This window comes from Epinephelus fuscoguttatus, linkage group LG12 (genome assembly GCF_011397635.1).
Source record: "Epinephelus fuscoguttatus linkage group LG12, E.fuscoguttatus.final_Chr_v1".
Classification (NCBI taxonomy): Eukaryota; Metazoa; Chordata; class Actinopteri; order Perciformes; family Serranidae; genus Epinephelus; species Epinephelus fuscoguttatus.
Window position 1 is genome coordinate 40,748,943 of NC_064763.1, and position 16,066 is coordinate 40,765,008.

Here is a 16,066-nt window from a genome sequence, read left to right on the forward strand (position 1 = left end):
TCTGTGAGCAATCTGCTCACCTGGTGTACACACCTGGTCTGCATTTGACACTAATCACCTGCATGTTTGACAGCAGAGAAGTGAATAAATCAGCTGATTGCAAAATTCACATCAGAGATCAAACATCACAATACACAATATTTACAGAAAAGAAGAAGAACAGATCAGCTGCACATCAACCTCTAAAAAGGCATCGTTAGCAACGTAAGCTGCACCTGGTCTCTGTCACTAGAGCTGACACTATTTATCTAGAGCAAAAAGTTAAAGAAAACATTTCAAATCGTCATCAACATTCAGACCATTTGGTGCCAGAGTGTTCAAATAATGTATGTAGAAATGTTCCCTCCTAGATGAGAGATTTTCTAAATGACCAGCTCTTCTGGGGAGGAACCTCCTCAGTACCTGTGTATTTCAATGAAGCAATAGGATGATTCGCTTCCACAAAATGAGCAGCCACGGGATAATTAAGATTTTTGCATCTGATGGTACTACGATGCTCCGCGATGCGGGTTTTTAATTCCCTGCTTGTTTTGCCTATGTAGGCCTTACCACAAGGACAGGTAATCAGATACATCACAGATTTTGTGATGACCAAGTGATGACCCCTCTAATGGGGATAGATTTACCAGAATGTGGATGTCTATAAGTACTACAGCGGTAAGTATAATTGCACTGAGCACAAGACCCACAGCGTCTGTTACCATCTGGGACAGGTGTAAGTAATCTTTGGCTAGACTCCAAAGTTGGGGCCAAATCTGATCTTACTAGATGGTCTCTTAGATGTGACACTCACAGCATTAATAGAGCAGAAAACCAATATTTGCTGTGTAAAGATACAGTGGAGTAACGTCATCCAGAGCAGACACTGGCGTCAAGCTTCCTCTGTGTGTGTGTGTGTGTGTGTGTGTGTGTGTTATAACCCAAGCGTCTCTGCAGTTAAGTATGCTGAAAGTCTGTAGACTCAGCAAGAATTGATTCCTTGGGGACAGCAAAAGTTAGACTGTAAGAACAACACACAGATTAAAGTCCATTCATATATTTGATACATAACAGGAGCTCTGGGAGTAATTATATAATGACCCAAAACACACCTAGTAGATGGCAACTGCCTTGCTGAGGAAGCTGAAGGTGAAGGTGATGGACTGGCCAAGTATGTATCCAGCCCTAAACTCACCTGTGCACCTGTGGGGCATCCTCAAGCTGAAGGTGGAGGAGCACAGGGTGTCTTCACATCCATCTGCTCCATGACGTCATCATGGAGGAGTGGGAGAGGATTCCTGAAGCAACCTGTGAGCTCTGGTGAATTCCATGCCCAAAAGGGTTAAGGCAGTGCTAGATAATAATGGCTGGCACACAACATATTGACACTTCAGGCACAATTTGGACACGTTCACTGTGGGGTGTACTCACTTATGTTGCCAGCTGTTTAGATGTTGATGGCTGTGTTTTGAGTAATTTTCAGAGGAAGGTAAATCTATACTACTATACAAGCTGTACACTGACTCCTCAAGCCTTATGAAGTGTGGGCTTTGAGTGTGACCGTGACCCAACCAGTGAACAATTTGTAGCAATTTTTGAACCTTTTTATGTTTTTTATTTAGTGTAATTTTGTGGGATTAATACAGTTTGTCAGGTTATGCATACCTTTTGATTTAAGACACCATAGTCTCAAGACTCAGCATACGAAACACATGATCCTCTCGATAATATATACAATATGAGCAGTATTATAGAAATAGCTGGATCATAATTTAATACAGCATTAACTCATAACCCTGTAGAGCAGATTTCCCTGAAAACAAAAAAGATACGCAGCACATTGCTAAGATGTTTGCTTGGATAGTGCAAAAACTCAAAGTATTAGTATGTACATTGAGCAGATTTGAAACCTGCAAGAACTGATTCTTTGGCCACTTGGGGGCAGCAACAGTCAGATTATAAAGTTCAAAACGTTACAATGAAGTTCTTGTGATAATGTGTGAAGACTTACTTGCCTTACTCTGAACCTAGACATAGATGGCCAGTCAGTTTGAACCTTTTTGATTAAGAGCTGCAACTGAACATTTTAGTGAACCCAAATTTGCAACACCTAAGAATGGACTCTTTAATAATAATAACTGAGGAAACGTACTGCAGAAATACATTTTTATTGTATAAAATGATTACATAGCATGACAATGAGAGTTCTCATGACTCCTTTTAAAGTAGATCTGAGTGTCGCACATGGGCGTCTTTATACAAAAGGACATTGTAAACATTTACTGCTACTTCTGTGCTGTATTTGAGTTCTTGAGTCACAAACATTTCCTGAATGACAGGAAGGGTTCACGTCTGATATGAGTCTTAATTTGTCATTGTCCTCCACCCCTACTCACTCTTCTTCTTAGTGGTGGCGCTGCTCCTGTAACAGAGGACCTGGGCCAGAAGGACGCAGCTGAGACCGGTTGACAGTGTGTGTGACAGAGTGTCAAATGAGCTTCCTGCCTCCTACAAGACAAAGTTTCAAGCAGTTAGTAAAGGCAACAATGACAGATAAGAGTAAGTGATGGGGATTATGACTCTTTTAGTGAGCCTTATCATTTAGCTCAGCTCAGAAATAATGTCTCTTCATTTAATAGCACTTTTGGCTCTTATAGTTCAGCCAAATTAAGCCATGTTTTGACCTATGTCTAGTATGTGTGCACATATATGACTTAAATTTATCAAAGAGATAATACTAAACCACAAAAGTTCCAGAATACCATAATTTTACTTTATGTTTAGTTTAAGAACCCTAAATAATGTAAAATAAACACATAAAACAATATTGGCACTGTACATTTCTGCAAACCACTTAAAGAGGCAACAGAGCGCATCGTTTCCTAAATATATCATGATGAAAATAATGTGGGTTGCACAGGGTAGTGGCCACAGTAAAATCAGACTATCAGTGTTTACATAGGTTACTTAGAGGCTTTGCAATCTTTGTAATGAGCTTCTGCCAACGGTGCCGAAATTTCGCAGAAAAATCTGCTTTACGGCAGGAAACACGTCATGTATTGTGAAACTGGTCGGTCAGCCAATCAGGGACTGGAGCTGGTCCTTATGAGGAGTTGGGCATGAGATAGTTGAGTCACGAGCACAATGGCAGACGGACAAAGTTTGGAGACAAGTGAAAAACGGCCTAGCAAAAGAAAAGGAGCTCCTCTGTGTGAGGAGGCAAAGAAGAGCAAAAAGGAGAGTGATAAAAGAAGAGGAAAAACAAGAGTAAACCTCAGTCAGGCGTTCAAGAGATGGAGGGAGCTCCGTGACCAAAGAGGCTTCAAAACCCATGTCCAGCTAGCTTTCTTTCTAATGGATCAGTAAGTAACACGGCTAAATGTTAGCTAGACCAGAGAGGACTGGACTGTACTGGCTGCTAGTTCATTCCTAGCTGCAACCAGGGAGCGGGTAGCGAGTGTTGGTCGGCTGACATCCTGGTTGCCATTCTACGGCAGCCCTCGGACAGTGATACCCCCCTCCCTTCCTTCTGTTCTCTTCTCACGGAGGCAGCTATCCACGGACATCGCCCAGCTAAGTTACGCCCAGCTAAGTGAACACTGGACTTTGTTTCCCATTCAATTTGAGCTCAACCGGCCGCATGGTTTCCATACGGTAGCATTTATTCTAGAATGGGGACTGTTTACATGTGCATATTGGTATAATTCCACTGTGTCTACTGTTGTTTGTACTGATACTGTACATATTGGTATCATTTACTGTGAGCTGTTTGTACTGGTACTGTACATATTGGTATCATTTACTGTGAGCTGTTTGTACTGGTACTGTACATATTGGTGTCATTTACTGTGAGCTGTTTGTACTGGTACTGTACATATTGGTATCATTTACTGTGAGCTGTTTGTACTGGTACTGTACATATTGGTGTCATTTACTGTGAGCTGTTTGTACTGGTACTGTACATATTGGTATCATTTACTGTGAGCTGTTTGTACTGGTACTGTACATATTGGTATCATTTACTGTGAGCTGTTTGTACTGGTACTGTACATATTGGTGTCATTTACTGTGAGCTGTTTGTACTGGTACTGTACATATTGGTATCATTTACTGTGAGCTGTTTGTACTGATACTGTACATATTGGTATCATTTACTGTGAGCTGTTTGTACTGGTACTGTGCATTCTGCTATAATTATTTGCATTACTATTTGTTTTTTCTTCAGATAAATCTGATAATCGTTGCTCAGTCTCTTGACTCATTTATTTAGTAGAGTGTGCACACACCTTCTCATTCTACATATACATAGAGGTATACTGGTGGCTTTACAGCCTACATTTTATTGATTATCTCTGATCCCCACACTCAATTTGGTCGTTGCAACAGTGCGATGCAACACCACTGACGCTAGATGGCGCCAAACTGAAAAAACAAAACCTATCTGTTGCCTCTTTAAACACTATATTTGCATGTTATTATGTAGAGGATTTGTTATGTTTCAACATTGCTGTGGTTAACATGTTACATTTGGGTACAAACACCACTTGGTTATGGTTGGAAACAGTCATTTTTTTGGCTTACATACCCTGATTTGGGGGCACGATCCCCACTGGAAACACAGAAATGTCTCACTATAAAACAACCGCTTTACATGGCACTATCCCTGCTGGAAAAACAACAATGGGTCACTACAAAACACCCATGTTTGTTGCCTAAAAAGCTGCTAGAAACACAGCAATGACTTGCTAAATCACAACCAGTTTTGTCATTTGTTGGTCTCGAACAGTGGTCTGCAGCTTGGCAGGCGTCTCGCCTTGGTGTCACACCATCCACTATCCCCTACCCCTCCCGATGACAAAGTCAGCTCATATACTACATCACTTTAGAAACATTGATAAGATATGTATGAAACTGCGTACCTGTAGAGACACAAAGAAAACTCCCAGCGATCCTGCCAACGACAGTAACACAGACAGAGTGGACAGCTGTCCTGTGTGGCCGTTTTTGTAGTTGGTTCCAGCCTGGAGACCCTGGAAACAACAAATCCAGCAAATAAATCCACTCTCTTCTGATAAATCTGCACTGTGCATAAGACAAGATTAGCCACTGAGATTCTACCTTGCTTGCAATTAAAGCTGCCAGACTGGAGGCCTGCATCACTGAGGCAACTGCTGCAGCTGCGTAGGAGCCCAAAAGGAACATGACGGCCCCATAAGCCAAGAGGAACAGCGCTCCTGCCACATACACATAAAACAGTGTGATATAGGATGGGAGAGACTTACTGCACAAGGAAAAACACCTCATGAGAAAACAATTGTTACCAAGAATTTTCATGCTGATGTCATTCATTAATTTAATAGTTATGTAACAAAATTCATAACTGACTATTTAAAAAAGATGTAACATTGCAAATGTTAACAGCTCTCCATCAATGTGTTTCAGTAGGGATGTTCCAACGTAAGGTCTCTGTGAGAGGGTTTTAATACCAGAGCCACACACAAGCTTTAAATTGGTCTGTTTGCAGACCTCTGAATTATCTGTGATGTTTTTTGGTTACTCAGATATGATTTGCTCCATACAGGATATTCTGGGTCTTTCCAAAGTACTTCTCGAATGTTAAGAAGGTGATTAGTCATACTCAGACCTCAAAAGGCTGGTGTGCAAAAGCTGATGTCATAAATTTGCAATGTTAATTCTTATTTAATTACTACACTGTTTCTTCATTTGTGCTTTGTACATCTGTTTATTTTGAACAAAACAGGTTGAAACCTTTTGTAGCTTTATCTAGATATCAAAACCTACTTCAAAACATAAAGGAGCAGTGTGTAGGATTTAGTGGCACCCTGCAGTGAGGATTGCAGACTGCAACCAGCTGAATTTCTCCTTATGTGCCAGGTGTGAACTCCTGGTTAGGATTTCTTCAGCATTCATTGCTCAGGAGGTTTTTACCCCACAGAGGTGTCTTCCTCTCCATTACAAACGGACCTCGTGATTCAAACTGGTAAAAACACTGAAAAAAGCAGTTTCATGTTGCAAATCAGTGTTTCTCTGATGCTGTTCCACTTGTCGCAGACCAGCCATTAGCCCAGCACCTGCTAATGTGAGCTCACTTTTTCTCTGATAACTTAAGATCCAGACATTCAGGTGGTTTCTACTGGGAGCTGAATTATCCACAGAGGTCTCCTCCTCCGAAACAAACAAACCTGGTGATCTAAATTGTAAAATCACTGAAAACTAGTCCATACCCATTGAGTGCACAGTTGCCCACGTACACAGTTTCACATGGTGTGTGTTTGGGATACAGGTCATAGGAAATTGCAGATTAAATAGTCAACTGAACCCATTAAGAAGAGCAATGTATTCAGACAGAGCGTTTGTGAATTTGATAGTACGACTGCTTTATTGAAAGTACAGTAGTACCATTGCCAATAGTGGGATAGTTAGTGGGCTAAAACTGTACATTAGTAGTTGAGGTAGAAACATTCGGCTTACAGGGGGAGCCACAGCGATCGGTCGCATTTTAGCCATTTTGAAGCATTTTTCTGTTGTTATAGCGCCACCCAGTTGCCAATTAGAGTTAAATTTCTCCAGTCACCTTGAGGCGTCCTGTTCTACATATCTACCAAGTTTAGTAAAAATCCATATGGCGGTTAGGCCTAGATAAGAAATGAGCTCTCTAGCGCCCCCATTTTGTTTGATGGGCTCAATAATGGAGGGGTCCCCTCAGATTATGTGTGGTCATATGCCTACAAAGTTGCGTGGTGATGGGTGAAACCCTTGAGATGTTCTACACCTTTATGTGATGAGCCACGCCCTCCGCAATATTCATTGCCTTATAGAAGCTCAGTTTTAGGAAGTTTTCCAACTTTTGCCAAGAGGGAACTTTAGATATTGGTCCCTAGATTATGTTCACCCAGTTTCATGCAGATCGCTCAAACTTCCTGGGAAGAGATCCATTTGAAGTGTTTTTCAAAACATTCAAAATGGTGGAAAATCTATATAAGCTGAAGTTATGGGTTCTTGAGGCAAATGTGTTCCTCATGAGGAGAGGCATCTCTGTGCAAAGCTTCATGTCTCTACCACATACGGGGCATGAGATATGCCCATTCAAAGTTTGACATTTCAGTCGGTTGCTATAGCGCCCCCCTTTGGCCAATTGATGTAATATTGCTTCATTGGCATCCTCCCATGACCCTCTACCACTGTGCCAAATTTCACATGGATTGACCAAGTCAGTGAGGAGAAAAACGAGGAACAGACACACACACACACACAGACAGTTTTCGTCATTATATAGTAAGATAGAAGTTTTAGGAGCAGCTTTGGAAGATATCTGTGTTTTTCCAATGCTGTTTGGCTTGTCACGGAGGGGTGGCCGATTCAGACATGCAGCTAGAGTTCTAGTAGAACATAAGCCAGTGTTGGTTTGTCTGTTCTAGGCTACTGTAGAAACACTGTGGTGCAACATGGTGGACTCCATGGACAAGGACCTGCTCCCTCTGTAGATATAAATGGCTCCTTTTTAGGTAACGAAAACACAAAAATTCTTACACACTAAAGAACACATACTTATCATATTCCATTTCTGCCAACATATCCCATTAAATCCTGCACACTGGACCTTTAATGCTTTCTAAATATAATTACAGTACTGACATGCACCAGACATTTTTTTGGCAGGTGAAGTGTTCACTTAAACGCTGGTGCATTGTAACTGTTTTTAATGATTTACATCCTCAGCAGGAATGAAAGGGCTTGGTTCTGAGAGCCACAGAAAGGAGGATGAATGTCAAAATCATTAGAGCTAGATTAACACATTGATTCTTTGGGTCTCGCTAACAATAAGAAAAGTATAAAATAACGCCAGGATTATCCCTAAAGTATGTATATAACTTGGAATGTGACTTTGGAAAATATGCAGGTATGTGTGCTGACCTTTGAGGGTTTCACCACGATAATGCAGGATGAGGAAGACGATGGCTGCGGTCTGGACCAACGTGATGAGCCTCTCACCCCAGGCACTGTGGAGCAGGAAAACATAGCACACATCTGTGATAACAGAAACATATACTGGGCTGCAAAACTGAAAAATACTCTCTACTCAGAGAGACATAATTCTGTGCAGAGTATGCCCATCAATGACCACAGTTAAACTTGACAGAACTTGCTCTGAGGTGTGTGGGTTACATTTTTAGACGTTGATTGAGTTGATGTCACCAGTGCACACCCAGGGGCTCGACCAAACAGCCAATGAGTCACACATTCCCTGGGAAAAATGTGTTGTAAGCTTGAACATGTTATCAGGAGCGGTATTGGTTTCCAACAACTTCTGTTCAGGACACTGGGGTGTCTAGAGTTCAGACTGGTGTATAAACAAGGCAGTCATTTTCTATATCACACATCAAGAAGTGCTGGGAGGTTTGCAACATGATTAGGGAACTTATTTGTCGTCATTCAATACGTACAAGGGTGGGAAGTGGTTGGCCACAGCGTACACAACAGGACATGAAAAGGCATAAAGCTGCAGGAGAGCGGAGGTCAGACTCAGGCCTTCTGCACTTCCTCTCCATAGGATCTTCAACAGCTGAGGGAGCTGTGCTGCAGGGAGGATTGAAGAAATACAAGTAATGTGTTTTGGTGGTTTGAACAGATTAGCAATCAATATGTAGCCTGCACAATAAAGAGTTAAACACTGAGGAAACAAAACTTCTTAAAGGTCCCATTTTATACAAGGCCAGATTCCCATGTCTTTTTTATATAAAGCAGGTATAGGTGCTACATAAAAACTGTGTGAGTATCAAAATACAGAGAAATGCACACAGTCCATATTCAAAAACTGTCTTTAAACAAGTCGTCAGGACTTATGTGAAGTTGTGATGTCACAACTTTACTGTATAGATTGTTTAAAACTTGATAAACACTCTACATGGATCCCTTTGTATTTCCTGTTGGTCTGTTTTGCAGTGTAAGTGAATGACATCAGCTGACAGGAAGTAAGCATGGACCCAAGCTGTTTCCTAGCAATGCAATTCCAGTGAAACTGTGTACAGACTGAACCCCTGTGACGTTGTGCTAACTGCAACAGTCACTTCTGGGTTAGATGACTGGCAATTGTAGAGATATGTGAAATTGCCAAACTTGTTGATTTCTGCTGTCATTTTCAGGTGTAACTGTAACGTTCAAAGACATATAGTTAAACATGTTGGTCCGACCTGTGTGACATGTCTGCTGTGCTTATTTTATCTACCTTGTTGCTTTGCTATAATCGTTGATAAACCAAATCTAAAAGCATGGAAACTTAACAATGTACTGCTGTGGAGAGGACTGCAGAAAAATGTATTTTAGCCACCTATTAATCTGTGTAAGTGTACGATTTATTTGAATATTTGCTCTGCTTCTGTCTAACAACAAGATAAGGCAGAAAATATTCTAAATATAGCGTATACTTAAACTAATATATAATTTTTAGTGGGGCTTTTTTTTTTAGGTGGCTATAAACTGGCTAACTGAGGCAGCAGTTTGCTTTAATGTACACGACGTGCAGGTTTTCTGCCCACAAGTTATTGTAAAAAACATTGTGATTCAGTTTATGAAGATAAGAAGTGTTGCTACAGCGTCATGTCCCCGGATGCAACAGATGTAAAGCCTAGTTCACATTACACGATTTTCACCGTGATTTTGACGTCGCAGAGGATCTAGAGAGCCACCTTGAGTCGGAGCTGAGTCGGCAGGTAGTCTGCCACGACGAGTCCTCATGTGTGAACAAGTCTACGAGCAAGTCGCCCCCTCGTCTGTGACTGGGACTGGATATCTGGCATGCTAGAAAACTGGAGAAGTGTGACACGACTGACAAAGAGCATCAGCCAATGAGAGGCGGGATACGTCCCACGTCAGCACGCAGGAGGACGGAACAAATGTGAGGAGGACAAGCTGCAGGGTTGCCAGGTCCGCTTATTAGCTGCGACTTTGGGCTTGTTTCTAAAGTGGAGTTGCTTATGTGGGCTTGCTCTCTAAACGTCACCTTCCTCTATACATATCCGACTAATAAGTTATTTAAACGCATGATAGTCGCTTCTTCTGGGCTTGTTTCCATAGCCCTGGTTGCTTGTTTCTCTCCCAAGATCTGGCAACACTGACAAGCCGGCAAGCAACAACAACAATGGCGGCGTCCACAGGATCACGGGGAGCGAGTTGTGTTTGGACCCAGGATAATAAAGAATATCCATCCCTTTATGATGTGTCGTCTCCAAGTTAAAAAACGTAGTTTGGTGACGTCACCGCATTACCTGGGGCTCTGTTGGCGAGGGCTCGGTGGAGAAATCTTGTGGTGTGCACACACAGGTCGTAACACAGTTGACGAGACTCCCGCTGACAGAAACGCACGTCACCAGGTATGAACGCTCAAAAGATTATGGTAGTCTCCGTGATGCAAAATCAGGGTGAATATCGTGTAATGTGAACTAGGCTTAAAAGACCCGGAAACACTGGCCAATCAGAGCAGACTGGGCTTTTTCAGGAGTGGGGCTCAAAGAGACAGGCGATAAAACAGAGCATTCCAGACGGTATGGGAAAAATAAAGTGTTTTTTAAACATTTAAGCATGTAAACATGTTGTAGTAGAAAACCAAAATACAAATATGAACCTGAAAATAAGCACAATATGGGACCTTTAATATCCATAAAACTGCACTGTCTTCTTCAGTGTATGTTGGCAGTTTTGTGACATCATCTCAAGGCCTGATGTCATGGTTATCTACACTGGTACAACAGTGAGTGCTACAGCAGTTTACCAGAGCTCTTGAAGCTTGTCAAGGGAATCTGAATCCTAATGTGATCAATTTGATCATTGTGTTGTACTGAGATCCAATCAGCTGTTTGTCACGTGATTAAATCAGATTCACCAGGTTTATGCAGAGGAGAAGTCTTACCCAGGAAAGTGTCCAGTATGATCCAAAATCCAGCAATTCTGTTCAGTATAAACTTTAGGCAAGGTGCTGCGACAGAGGAGACACACATTAAAACAAGCAGATAGAGCAGATGCTCCGGGCTGCCGGCTGATAACACAGTGAGAGGACATTTGCGTATTTAAAACATGATTTTGTGAACAGAAAGAATAACCCGAATGTAACATATAATATCATAGATCTAGGTTACAAAGTAAAAAAGTTAACAACGTTGAGCAATACGTGGGAGAGGCAACACAACGCCCCCTCCTCCTCCACATCTGGAAGGATTTACCGAAAACATCTGACGCGCTAACTTCACCAGAAACGTCACCACGACGGGCCTCACCGTTAAACTGGAAGCTGACGAAAATTCTCTCGTAACATTTCTCTGGCATTAAATAGGTAACCAGGAAGTCTTTGACGGGAGACGTGGCCATGGTGGGTCAGCTGCAGCCGGAGTGCAACTCAGTTACAGGGGGAGTGGTTCAAAGGTGCCCCGATACTTGCAGCCGGAGAGGACACGGAGCCCGGACGCTGTTATCTCGGGTCACCGTGGATACATGTGGGCCGGAAGTCCACGGTTTCATCACAGAAGGAGACAACCTAGCCTCTTGAGTTCTGTTATTAAAAAACAAAACTATTTCGCTCTGTTTTTTTAACATCTTCCATTACATAACACCCGCAGCCTCTACATCTGGAGATATTTCCCAACTATTTTGACACTCAAACTTCTCAGTAGTTCTACTGTTCTCTCACCATGCGTTAAGTTAAGTTGATGACTAACATTTTTATCTGGCATTGATTAAGCAAACAGGGACTCTTTATAGGAGAAAATGAGAAATACACACACACACACACACACACACACACACACACACACACACAGAGGTCGAGGTTTCCATGTTGTCATGAGGTTTTATCTTGACAGGTGTGGAGACAAGTTAAATAAAAAGTTTTTTTTAGTCCTTGATCACCTCTAAAAGTAATATCTAAATTCAGAAGAGATGTGTTAAAATATTTAGACACTTACAGTGAGTTAAATGAGGCATAGGCCTGCAGTATACAGCATACAGATTAATAGTAGGGGAGACCGGGGATGGTTGGAACAGTTTTGATGTCTCTCTGTTTACCTCGGTGCTCTTTTAAGTCAGTGTGTTCAAAATGTAATACTTACTATAGTTACATGTGTCTGCTGTTAAATGGTGAAGCTGCTGTCTCTGTAACGCAAACAGAAAATGCATGGTTAATAAGGTACAGGACTACAGTCTACAGATTTTTCTTCCTACTCAAATAAAGCCGGATTAAAACTACTTCAACAGCTGCAATTTACACAAAAGCAAGACTTTAAGTACATGTGACCAAGCACATGTAAGTCTTATTAAAGGGCCAGTGTGTAATATTTGACATGGTTTATTGTCAGTCTGAATCTGAATCTGAATATTCTACCCATTAATATGTGTTTATAAGTGTATAATCGCTATAAAATAAAATTCGTTTGGTTTTCGTAGCCTTATAATTATGCTTTTATATATATATATATATATATATATATATATATATATATATATATATAGAGAGAGAGAGAGAGAGAGGGCCTTGCTTTAGAGAGGTCGCCATCTTGCACCGTCACGTATGTACGGCAGACCGAGCAGACAATTCAGCCAGCCAGAGAACGCGTTTTGCGTGTATAAGTGAACCAACGAAGACAGCGGAAGGAAGGAAGAAGGAGGAGGAAACAGCAGAGAGTGTTAGTAGTTCATCGATAGAGAGTAGTGAAAAGTTTTTTAGTTATAAAGTTTGCGAATGGACCACACTTACCACGCAACAGGAGAGAATGAACCCGAACCGTCATCTGCGAGGAAAAGAAGACGCAACTTCACTCCTTGTGATGCACTCTCTGCGGCGCTTTTCCTCCTGATGATATATCTCCCCAACGATGGTAGCAGTAGCACCGAATCCCATTCTGTGCATTCAGCCTCTCTTCTCGCCCGTTAAGCATCAAACACATGGAGTTCCTCATCTGTATGCTCCGGCTCAAACAGGTATGGCTCTGGGTCTGTGTCCGCTACAAGAAACTCTTCAAAATCGCATTCAAAGTCGTCCATTGCAGCTCCTATAGTCCGGAGATATTGCTAGGCTAAATAAACAGCTGAGCTCTGTTTACAGGCTACGCTGTCAGTCAGTGTGCGGGCTGCAGATTGGTGGAGCAGAGAGGGGAGAGGGGTCCCCACTCAGCATGGTAAACGAGTATGTGTGTATGAAGTGTGTCTGTTACGCTAGAAGAGTCAGAGTTTGGGACGGAGTGGAGTGTTACTGGAGTTTTTGGAGTGCTCAAATAAACTGGCCTTTTTCCCGAACGCTCCTCTGGTCTCCTGCTCGTGAGGGATTCATTACAATATCGTAACATGGTTTAGATTTCTAAATAAACATTCACCTCGTCGCTAGATAGACCTACTCCTGAAAAACTCATGTCTGCGCAAGGCTTTTTGTCCCTACGAGGCCACCGTCATTTACCCGACGGGAGGGGTGAGCGAGTGAGCCCTGCAATCTAGAATTTGACCACTGATGTCACTGTTTTCAACCCATTTTACACACTGGCCCTTTAATTACACCTCCCACACCACTTCACCTCTACTGATGGGTCTTCACTGAAAACAGGAAGGATTTGAGCAGAAATAAGAGGTTGTACAGTAGTTATCACTCTGACAACATGTGTACTGGAAAACACTCCCGTTGTACTGCTGTTACTCTGTACAAATTGGTGCTTGTATCTATCATCTGTGACGTAGTGTTGCTCTTTCCTGGATGGGACGTCAGTATGCCAGAGATGGACACATCACTGAGGAGGTGACTGAAGCCCTTTTTAAACAGGAATTGTGCAAATTTGCAGGAAACCCCAGTCAGTCTTTTTTCAGCATTGGCAGTATAAAAACAAAATCAGGGAGTGCAGCAAAATGCCGCCTGCCTACTTTTATTTATACAGAATGCGCCTTTTTCGGGGCAACGGGGGGCGTGAGCAAGTAACAAAATGTGTAGCTCAGCGTGTGACGTAAACAGTGACGTGGGAGGGAAGCCGCGGCTGGTCAGTCCTTCGGCGATTCTCTCATAAGTCGGCCCGTTCTTCACCGTCCCTGTCATCTGACGGTTAATGGGCTCTGCGTTTGCGAGGACAAGGAGGGCGCACAATTCCTTGTCTCCCCAGTTGCTCATCTTTACAGTGTCTGTCAGGTTTGTGTTTCCCTCTTGCTACTAGCTGCTCGCTAATTCCTGCCATCAGCTGTTTCCTGTTTATCCACCGCCAGTGGGTTGCACGTGCAGCGTCATCAACAGCCCCTCCTGTTGTGGAAGGGCGCCTTGTTCTCTTTAAACCAAAAAGGCTCCACCAATATGTCTACCCTGCAAGTGCGGAAAATTGGGCACCTCAGATTCACTCGCCAATCCGGCTCTGTGTGTCTAAACGCTCATAGCTTGCCGGCAAAACAGCCCAATATTCACTGAAAATCTGGCAGTGTAAAAGGGGCTAAAGACTTTTTGTTTAACCAGAAACAGCCCCGACATCGCATTCACCAAACCCACCAGACTCCATTTAAATACACTGTAATTTCAGTGTGTACAGAGCCAGCATATTTTTAAATCTGAGTGAATTAAAGGTTTATTTTCACCGAACCAAAGTTGGTGATTGTTTGAACAGTGAACAGATGGAGCAGGAGGGCTTCTGTGAGTTTTATTTTGCTTCTCTTGCCTTTGCATGAGGTGTGTTTTATAATGATTAAAGTAATGTTCATTTAAACAAACTCTGGTTGGTTTGGTGATATCAATTTCATGGCTGTTTCTGGTTCCAGTCTCTGTAGAAATCCTTTCTAAAATGTTGTCAGACACTTATAATAACAATCTGAGCCTGTCAGTGGCAAAAACACTTTTAATGGACGAACATTGACAATGCTCAATTGCCCCAAATGGTGACATTGCAGCCCTTTTTGCCGCTGCTGTCTGCTGCAGTCTCACTCAATATTGGATCAGTTTAAAAAAATGTTGTTCCTATGAGTCACTTAGACACAAAACACATAGGAAAATAGGGTCCAGGTTGAAAAATACCTCAGTTACCCTTTAACAATGGGGACAATTGTAGGATGCTTACTGCTACAGAATGCCCTGGCATTAAGAAAGTGCAGACGCTACAGCGTATAACAGACTTTCTCTCATGATGCAGCACCCAGAGATCCGCCAGCCTCTGTTTGTCTCTGTGGAAGTATGTGAGAAAAGCAAGCGTGGTCATATATTCATAAACAGCAATCATTTACTCTGCTAGTTCCTCCTTTTATTAATAAAAGTGTAATGTCATTTACGTCTTTGTTTAATCCCCACACAGGTCGATGCAGAACTCAGTATCTATTTATCTGTTACTCATTTATTTGCTTGTGAATAAAAGGAAATCCACTCCCAGATGAGACCTTTTCCAAGCATTGCATCACTGTAAGTGATGGCAGTTGCGTACTATATTAAATAACAGATGTAAACAGTACTTCCTGTGAGGAGGGAAACTCTGATCAACATTTACAACCGTTATCATTAAGGAGGAGCACTGCCTCACATGACTGTTGCTCGGAGACAGCGTGTTTTGGAAAACATGGCCTCCTCTTCTCTCTGTCTCTCTCGTCATAATTTCACATTTTCTTTCAATACACTGATAAAATGTGGAAACAACCGCAGTCAGCAGCTCACTAGAGGAACTGTAAAATGTCGCCTGTCCTGCCTGTGTTTAACCGCCCACAGTGTGGTCATTTATCAGTGTTTTGCAGGCGATGTCAATGACATATTGTTCTTACTTTGCTAAGCATGCCGCTACAGGTCTAAAGTCCAACCGCGCTGCGATCCTGAAGGCACAATGTCAATACATCACCTAAATGCTGCATGCAAATAGTGGAGCTGAAGCATGTCTCTCGCAGTAGACCTCTGCTCGCTCACAACCCTCACAGGAAACCCCAGAAGCTTTAAAAATATTACAGCAACAAACAAGAAATTAAGATTTAGCTACAATAAACATTTAGAAGGCCTGATTGTGAACAGAAATATGTCTCAGAGCTAATCATTGTACCACCTTTTTCAGGATTCTTTAGTGTAATATAATATTCTATTATAATA

At 42.2% G+C, this 16,066-nt stretch overlaps 1 protein-coding gene across 2 annotated transcripts; it reads right to left on the reverse strand.

Moving 5' to 3' along the window:
• Positions 1-1,963: 1,963 nt before the first annotated feature.
• On the reverse strand, positions 1,964-13,584 carry LOC125898901 (mannose-P-dolichol utilization defect 1 protein-like). Of its 2 annotated transcripts, XM_049592948.1 has the most exons (9): positions 13,554-13,584; positions 12,099-12,141; positions 11,271-11,542; positions 10,907-10,972; positions 8,445-8,577; positions 7,915-8,000; positions 5,098-5,213; positions 4,899-5,009; positions 1,964-2,487 (listed from the first exon to the last, which is right to left on the reverse strand). In XM_049592948.1, the coding sequence occupies exons 3-9, from the start codon at positions 11,359-11,361 to the stop codon at positions 2,368-2,370; spliced, it is 723 nt and encodes a 240-aa protein (XP_049448905.1). In that variant the 5' UTR covers positions 11,362-11,542; positions 12,099-12,141; positions 13,554-13,584; the 3' UTR covers positions 1,964-2,367. The 2 variants fall into 2 exon arrangements, with proteins under 2 accessions (XP_049448905.1, XP_049448904.1); XM_049592947.1 differs by lacking the exons at positions 12,099-12,141; positions 13,554-13,584 and having other exon boundaries at positions 11,271-11,685.
• Positions 13,585-16,066: the final 2,482 nt, after the last annotated feature.

Bases quoted from the DNA above. Each gene is read 5' to 3' on its own strand.
- LOC125898901 (XM_049592948.1), bottom strand. From the start codon at position 11,361: ATGGCCACGTCTCCCGTCAAAGACTTCCTGGTTACCTATTTAATGCCA. The intron at 8,578-10,906 runs GTAAGACTTCTC...TCCTCCCTGCAG, and splicing joins CATACTGGACACTTTCCTGG to CACAGCTCCCTCAGCTGTTG. The intron at 8,001-8,444 runs GTACGTATTGAA...CCTGCTCCACAG, and splicing joins GCCAACCACTTCCCACCCTT to TGCCTGGGGTGAGAGGCTCA.